The sequence below is a fragment of the Eimeria mitis genome, genomic scaffold (assembly GCF_000499745.2).
Source record: "Eimeria mitis Houghton genomic scaffold, Emh_scaff502, whole genome shotgun sequence".
Classification (NCBI taxonomy): Eukaryota; Apicomplexa; class Conoidasida; order Eucoccidiorida; family Eimeriidae; genus Eimeria; species Eimeria mitis.
Window position 1 is genome coordinate 1 of NW_013573319.1, and position 8,726 is coordinate 8,726.

General features: G+C 43.1%; 2 protein-coding genes across 2 annotated transcripts; one reads left to right on the forward strand and one right to left on the reverse strand.

Annotated features, from left to right (window-relative positions):
• Positions 1 to 134: 134 nt before the first annotated feature.
• EMH_0014450 (uncharacterized protein) lies at positions 135 to 1,340 on the forward strand (the record flags this gene model as incomplete). Its single annotated transcript, XM_013500114.1, has 4 exons — positions 135 to 260; positions 452 to 541; positions 868 to 967; positions 1,186 to 1,340. 4 exons carry the CDS (start codon positions 135 to 137, stop codon positions 1,338 to 1,340), a joined length of 471 nt encoding a protein of 156 aa, XP_013355568.1.
• Positions 1,341 to 6,636: 5,296 nt separating this feature from the next.
• On the reverse strand, positions 6,637 to 8,707 carry EMH_0014460 (carbonyl reductase, putative; the record flags this gene model as incomplete). Its single annotated transcript, XM_013500115.1, has 7 exons — positions 6,637 to 6,791; positions 7,051 to 7,150; positions 7,470 to 7,559; positions 7,777 to 7,914; positions 8,247 to 8,332; positions 8,456 to 8,597; positions 8,672 to 8,707. 7 exons carry the CDS (start codon positions 8,705 to 8,707, stop codon positions 6,637 to 6,639), a joined length of 747 nt encoding a protein of 248 aa, XP_013355569.1.
• Between the last annotated feature and the right edge of the window lie 19 nt (positions 8,708 to 8,726).

Genomic DNA, 8,726 nt, shown 5'->3' on the forward strand with positions numbered 1-8,726 from the left:
TATATATATATATATATATATATATATCAGTACACCGCACTGCATGCAGTCCGCCTGCACACTGAGTAGGCTTTACAAGTTCAACGTGGCTTTTTCTGTGTTTTCTTTCTTCTTCTCTGCAGCTCACAAAGGACATGTTGAGTTTGTTTCGGCCCGGATCACGGATCGTGAATGTTGCCTCTAGGGCAGGCAGCCGAGCGCTGGAGCAGATGAATGCTGAGCGGCGCCACCGCCTCATGAGCAAGTCTGCAACGCAGGAGGTGTGTAGTTTGTAGTTGTATAGCCCCCTGAATATATATATGTATATATATATGTATAAGAATAGATTTCTTTGACTACCTTTTCCGGTGTATCGATGGACGCCTTGGCTTCTGCGACGTTTCATGTTTCTTCTTTTTATGTATATTTTATGTGTTCTTTGGTTTTTGTTTTTTTGAATTTCGGGCTTCAGGATATCGACAAAGTGGTCGAGGAGTTCATCGCTGCATGCGAAAAGCAAGAACTCACCGGTTGGCCCTCATCGACTTACGGCCTTTCCAAAGTAATTCAATTTCTGTTTCCTAAATTATTATTGTTATTATTACTTTTTATATTATTATTATTATTCTTGTGTTTAATATATATCTACAATATATTTGTTGTTGGTTTGCCTCGGTTTCTTCTTAGTAAGCAACAGAGATCATCAGCATAACACCATGGTTTTCTCTGTTTTTTCGTTTCAAGCCGCAGAGGAGAAATTCAAGTATTTTAGATAGGCGCCAGGAGGCACCTAGCTGTAAATTTTCTTGTAGATATAAATAAATATGAATCATTTTAATTTATTTATTTTTTTTTTCCTTGTTTCTGTCTTTTTTTCGGTTGTTTCAGGCAGCTGTAATTGCTCTGACGGCGCTGTTGGCCCGCAAGGCAGACAAATGCCCAGAAGTCAGCAAAGGAGAAGGAATGATCATCACCAGCTGCTGTCCGGGTACGTGCAAGCAAGCAGAAAAAAATAAAATTATTGAATAAGCTCTATTTCTTTTTGATCCATGCTAGTGATGGTTTCTGTTTGTTTCAACCTTCGTACTACCCGAGAGGTGCTATTCTTATGGCCACTGCAAAAGAGTTTTCAGCGCCTTTCAGCATTTCACTTTCAGGGTTTAGGGTTTAGGGTTTAGGGTTTACGGTTTTCGGTTGCTTGCCCAGGGTGGTGCAAAACGGATATGGCTGGCTGGGAGGCTCCTCCACTGACAGCCGCTGACGGGGGAAATTTGGTGGGGTCGTTGGCGTTGGGGGCAACGAAAGAACACCACGGAAAATTCGTAAACGAAGGAAATATCTTAGATCTTCGTGAAGACTAACCGCGCAGCGAGCAGCAGCAGCAGTGGACAACAGCAGGAACAGCAGCTAGAGCACAGCAGCAGCTTGTTGCGAATATTATAGGTGTGTGGGACTTGCGGCTGCATGCAATTCATTGAGTCATGAATTGGAAAATAAAAAAGAAATACACAAACCTGAAAATCAAACAGGCAGCGGTGCCCCCTTTGCGGTGCAGTGTCACTTGCAGTGTACGCACAGCTCTTTTGTTTATTGCAGATGACGTTTATTCCGTTTTCCTCAAAATATTGTTCGTCTCTGCTTTGTTTTCTTTGGCTGCACTTGGTGGTAAGCCGTTAGTTATTGTGTTTTTTCGTCTGAGACGTTGGGGTGTATACACACGCCAGCGGTAAGGTGGAGCTCAGGCGGCCTGTATGCCCGCAGCAGCAGCAGCTGCTGTATCTAATACGAACATCAATATTTATTATTATTAATAATAAAATAAATATATAAGAATACGGAGATGTATTTCCTCGTTCAGGCATATTGAATCTCATGTATTGTAGCGCCAAGAGAATGAGAGCGACAGAACGAGATAGATAAAACAAAACAACCGTGGAGAGAAAAGCTACTCAAACAGTTTCCCAGTTTCGTGCATCTCTGGCTGCCACTGGTTCTTCCTCGCCTGATAGCTAGGTAGCTAGCCAGCTAGCTAGCTAGCTAGCTAGCTAGCATGTTTGCTAGGTGGCAGTTCAACTTTGTATTTTGCTAGCTATTTAACGATTTAAAAACAAGATATGCTGCTAGCTAGATCTGAGTTTCGCCAGATACCCAGGATGTGGGAAGCAGAGATCTTGGGCATTCAGCTTCTCGTACAGCTGAAAAATGTTTTTTAGTGGTAAAGCTCTATATAATACGGCTATATTATTATTATTATTAATATTGTTATTATTATTATTAATAATAATAATAATAATACGGCTTATTCTGCATGCATTAACACTAAAGAAGATCGTTAAGCACTTACTTGGCCCGCGGTGCCTGCCTGCACGCAAGTAGGAATCCTCAGAGCAACTAACGAACGACAATACATCGCAGAAAACACCTTATTCAAGTTCGAGCTACAAACTGTGGTGCGCTTGCTGCATCAGAATTTATATGTAGAATGGTAGTCCAGTTACCCCTACATATCACCTAGGAATATCACGGTGTGTTCATGTTTCTTAACGTGTCGAGGATCAGCCCTGCTTGTAGCATTGTCTGTGTGAACTCAGCACATACTTGGCCTCTGTTTGCCACCTAAAAGTAAATAAAAGTGCTCAAAAAGTATCTACAGAGAAGAAATATACAACAAAAAGAACTTTTTTGTGCTTGCTGGTGGGGCTTCCTTGCCTTGCATCACTCGTAGCAGCGAAGTGTGTGGCGCTTGCTGCAACTCATTTCAGGCCGTTTCCTCTGTCACAATCCCAGCTCCTCAGCATCTGAACCCAGCACTTCTGGATATAAGAGAGGAATCTCAGATGCTTTAGGAAACTCTTTTGGCATCGTTGCAGGTAGCGGGGGTCATGAGTAAGGCCGAGGACTCGCCGGCTATGTCGATGCTTGACGAGCGACAGCCATAGGGTTTCTCGTACGTTTCAGACAATGCATAAACGTTGAATAAAATAAAATTGGGTTTTTCGTGCTAAAATTCCAACTCTTACTGACCTTCGTGGACCCCTACTAGCCATTGATTGAACCCTGGGAGCAACGAGCAACAGGCGAGTAGTACAACGGCACCATTGGTCTACTGAGTAAATAGGGTTCGATATAAGATAATATATGGCTCTCTCATGAATATTATCATAAAAAATGTTATTTTTATTAAAATTATTCCTAGTTGCACAGTATTTGGTTCTATCGTGAACCAAGCGGCCCGCGTAGGTGGCTCCTGCACAAGCCCGCGGTGCTGCGCGCTGCGGCTACCTGGCGCGGCGTGGTGAGCTGTCGATGCTGAGGGACGAGATGAGTAGAGGTATTCATTCTGAAATTCTACATTAATTAAACACTTTGGTATTGATCATCTCTCACGCAAAATAAGGTTCAAGTTACCATGGAGCCCATCACCAACGGATCCGCTAACCTCACCGCAGGGTCACTTCCTCGCGTCCAAACGAATGGTCGGGGGGTAACACCCCCACCGGCCTTTACAGGAGAGCGTCCAAGGTATTGGCTCAGACGTATGACGCAACACTACAGTTCTACGCGTATGACTCAGGAGGAGATAGTCGTAGATGTTATCTCATACTTGCGGGGATGCGCGCTGTCGCACTACTGCAGGACTAGGAGATGGGCACCGGAGACATTACCGAAAACATGGCAAGAATTCCAGGATTTTATAACAAGGAGATTCGCGAGAAAATCTGTTGAGGATACTGTACGCAGTCTTAAGGAGGTTTCATACCGCGGGCATTTCGAAGAAGTTGTGGAAAGCTTTAATAATATCATTTTAGAGGGAGAGCCAGTACCACAAGATCTCCTTGCAAGGTTGTTTGTTTCAAGGTTTCCATATACAATGGTGAAAAATTCGCTGCGCCATGGCTACTCGTCCTGGACTGATATTCGTGAGAGACTGAGACATGATATACTAAGAGCAGCGTCAGGGATAGATGAGGATTCAAGTGATTTTGAAGAAGAATACGGCCCGCCAGACGAGGAAGTTTATCGTGATTGGATGAGAAAGATAGAATACGACAACGAATACAGGTGCAATCGATCGAGACATTACTAGTCGCCTTTCCACCGCACAAACCAACAGACCAGATCTCGCCAGCAGGCTCCGCCATACCAATGAGGTTGTAAGCAAGGCAACGAGATATAGAAAGAGCCAGAAAACTGCAACGTCAGGCATGCAACAGGGGTTATCAATGATTGCCACTATGAAGCGAGGAAAGAAGTCAGCCGGTGCAACAAATCTGAGGGAATTCGGCGCTGGGCAGGCAAAGAGAAAGCAAAGCATGAACGTGAAGACAAAGCAGAAAAAAAGAAAAAACGACAGGGTCTATACGTTAAGGGAGATGAATGTGCTAGGCAGAGAAAGAGTGGTTCGGGATGAGTAACCACAAAGCCAACGCCAGCACATTCTCCTGACTTTGCTAGACCTCGTTTTGCGGAGTGGAGCTACGGAGAAATAAACGGAAAAAAAGAAAAAAAGATATCCTGGTGTATCCTGGTATTTCCAGTTTAACAAAAGATGAATTTATGAGGCCTTTAGATGGCGTGATCTTTGGGTCGTATAATATAGAAGGTTATTACAAATGAAAGGTATTTATCCGTCTTTCGATAAAAAGACGTAGAGAAGATTATAAGTTTGCAGGTTTTGAAATGGAAGGGGAGTTCTTGTGAGCTCATCCTCTCCGCTTGTTGGTTACTCTTTGTGTGTGGTTGTATAGACCACACACCGAGCCCACAATGCGGCGCCTGAACTAAAAATTTTACAGCGTAAATCTTTGCGCACAATGAGGAAGTTGTTGATCCGCACACTACAGTGTTACTAGTTGCGATCGAGCTGCGATCGTCTGAAGAAGTAGCTAAGCACTTGTGTATATGAGCAGGGTAGTATATAAGTTTCTAGCTAAGAAGTAGAACTATGATTCGTTGAATAGATATTAATGAAGTAGAGTTAAACTGCTAGGAAAGCCGATGAAGTATTCCTTGATACTGAACTTGTTAAGAACATCTTTGAAGATGTTATGTTACGGCCAACGATACGCTTTCGATACTTTGCGCCCGTCAAAATACAACTACAACTGAGGTTTAAGAAAACTACTAGATTGAGTATAACGGCCTGAGGAGTGTTTCTTCAGTTACCCTGGAGATTCCCGTGCAAAACCGTAGAAATACCACACTTGGTTTCACCCGAGTCTATGCATGGGTGGGGCTTCTGAGTTCTTGAATTCAGATGTTCTATTACTTCGCAACATTATTTCCTTTGCTCTTGCAAAATGTTGTGTTGTGGTATTTCCTTTCTGAGTTCTATTCAAGCTGCTACGCCTGCACCATACTACCCATCTCACCTATCGAAAGAGCTCGCTGTACACTTCTACTGGTTCATTGCAACAAAAGCATTAGATTAAAAAACGATGGAAAACTTTGCAGGAATCTCAGATGCCAATATGTATTGGCGGATACTACCCTGATAACGAAGGAAAACCAACAGCTTTCTTGAACGGAAACAAGTTGAACAAGAAACACGCATACACCTTTTCCCACTTTTTTTTGCATATTACATCAACTACGTTCATGAAAAACATATGCAGAACCTGAAACGACGAAACGTAAGCCGAAATCATGCAATTCAAAACGAAGGTGCTAGAAACTCCGTGCACCCATGCATGTGCATTTATGTTGTGCTGGTTGGCGTTCCGTTCCTCCTGTTATGTTATGTTCTTTTGCATTCAAAAATGCACTTGTTGTTTGACCCCATATTGTTAATTGCTTTTTTTCAGGTTTCACCGTCAAGTGAGGGGCAACAGTTTGTTAGGGTATGACTACGTGTAGAATAAACTACATCAGAACAATTGATAGACAGCCTAAACCCTAAACCCTAAACCCTAAACTAGGAAACCCCAACAACATGCGAAAACAGAAAAGCGCAAAGCAATCCAAACGGTGTGAGCAGTATTTTGCCTGCTTGTTTGTTTTGTTGTCTCTGTGGTTCTATCGCTACAATTGTTTTGGGGCTACACTGAGTAATATACAAGCTGGCTATACACCTGAAAAAGAGAAGAACGCTCAAGGTCCTTTACATAATATCAAAAGAAGAATAAGACGCACAACTGTGTGCTTCTTGTCGGTTGTTGATGTTCGTATTAGATACAGCAGCTGCTGCTGCTGCTGCGGGCATACAGGCCGCCTGAGCTCCACCTTACCGCTGGCGTGTGCATACACCCCAACGTCTCAGACGAAAAAACACAATAAAAACAGGCTTACCACCACGTGCAGCCAAAGGGAACAAAGCAGAGGCGCGGAAACATTTTAAGGTTAGCAAAATAAACGCGTGAACAAAAGAGCTGTGCGTACACTGCAAGTGCTGCTGCACCGTAAAGGGGGCAACGATGGCTCTCAGGTTTGTGTATTGGGTGTAGTTTATTTCTGAATTCATGAATCAATGAAGCGCATGCAGCCCCAAGTACCACTCTCTCAATATCCGTGACGGCTTTCCTTCGTCCTCGGGGCCGGTATAAGAGATTCCACTAAAAGGCTCCACCGAAATTTTGCTGCGCTGTAGCTGCTGATGTGGGTGCTGTTGTCTCTCTTTTGTTGCTGCTGTTTTCACCGTTTCTGCTGCTCGCTGAGCTGTTAGTCTTCACGAAGATCTATGATTTTTCCTTCGCTTATAAACTTTCCGTGGTGTTCTTTTGTTGCCCCCAACGCCAAAGACCCCACCTGGTTGGCCCCATCAGCAGCAGTCAGTGGGGGAGCCTCCCAGCCGCCCAAATCCGTCTTGCACCAACCTGAGCAATCAAAAACCCTAAACCCTAAACCCTAAACACTAAACACTGAACGCAGGATCCCGAAAGTGGCGTGTGTATGCTTGGCCGCAGGTGCCGAAAGACTGGCAAAAATATGAATATGTCGACAGCAAGAACAGGCACTTGAACAACAAAAGCATGCATTCATGCATGCATGCATGCATGCATATCTTTATGGATCAAATAGAAATAGAGGTTATTCAAGTAATAAATTTATTCTTTTCTGCTTGCTTGCACGTACCCGGACAGCAGCTGGTGATGATCATTCCTTCTCCTTTGCTGACTTCTGGGCATTTGTCTGCCTTGCGGGCCCACGCAGCCGTCAGAGCGATTAGAGCTGCCTGCAACAACCGAAAAAAGACAGAAACAAAGAAAAAAATAAATAAATAAATTAAAATGATTCATAAGGCAATCAACTGCAAGAGGAAATAACTGCTCCACCGTCTGTAACCTGCAACAAAAACTATTTATAAGGAACCTTAATATCTGAATATACAGAAAGGAAACTTTGTGCTGCTTGTTCCTAGGGAGAATCAAAAGAGATCAATATATGATAAAAATAATGTATTGTAGATGTATTAAACGTGATAATAATAAAAATAAAACATTATTTTATTTCAGTAAATAATTCAGTATATGCACAGATACAAATTGAATTACTTTGGCCAGGCCGTAAGTCAAAGAGGGCCAACCGGCGAGTTCTTGCTTTTCGCATGCAGCGATGAACTCCTCGACCACTTTGTTGATATCCTGAAACCCGAAATTCAAAAAAACAAAAACCAAAGAACAGATACAATATACATAAAAAGAGGAAACATGAAACGTCGCAGAAGCCAAGGCGTCCATCGATACACCGGAAAAGGTAGTCAAAGGAATCTATTCTTATATATATATATATATATATATATATATATATATATATATATATATATATATTCAGGGGGCTATACAACTACAAACTACACACCTCTTCCGTTGCAGACTTGCTCATGAGGCGGTGGCGCCGCTCAGCATTCATCTGCTCCAGTGCTCGGCTGCCTGCCAAAGAGGCAACATTCACGATTCGTGATCCGGGCCGAAACAAACTCAACATCTCCTTTGTGAGCTGCAGAGAAGAAGAAAGCAAACACAGGAAACCTCTCGTTGAGCTATCAAAGCATACTCCGTCTATACATCCCCACTCCATACACTATGCTGTACACTCAGCGCCATCATGGCTTCTCTGAAACTCTGCTGAAACTCTGCTGTATACAAGCGCCATGGTACCCAGAAACACAGCAGAGTTGGTATATGCGAGAAGTTCATGTTTAGAGAAAGGCATAACAAAGAAGATCAGCTAGTAACCGTTAGCTTTGCACTGCCGGAGAGTGTTTCGTGTTTAGATTTGGGGTTTCTGATATAATGTTTAGGGTTTAGGGTTTAGGGTTTAGGGTTTACATCTCTCGTTCCGAAGTAGTTAATGTCGCAAGTGATCTTTGCCTGAACATCGATCGGCTCGGTAGCCGCCTGCTTGAAGGCGAAACCTGAAAAAACGAGAGCTCAGCTCACACTACATGTGTATAATTTTGCGGTTTCCTCAGTGTATATACAATACTGTAATCATTTATTTATGAATTCAAGACAAAAAAACGTGGCTGTTACTGCACCTGCGTTGTTGACGAGGCAGTGAACTTCGCCGTATTTGCTTTTGATTGCCTCCACGAAATTTTGTCTGCTGGTTTTATCGGTGATATCTAGAAGCTCCAACTCTGCCTTCAATCCATCCTCAGCCAATTTCTCGAGAGCTTTCTGAATACAAAACACCACAGCACAGCAGAAACCCCAATATGCACAACACATGTAGACATGCACGCGCGGCGTACCAATGGTGTATTGAATTGAACGGGTTTTCGGTGCATTCTCGCTATAATTCTCATC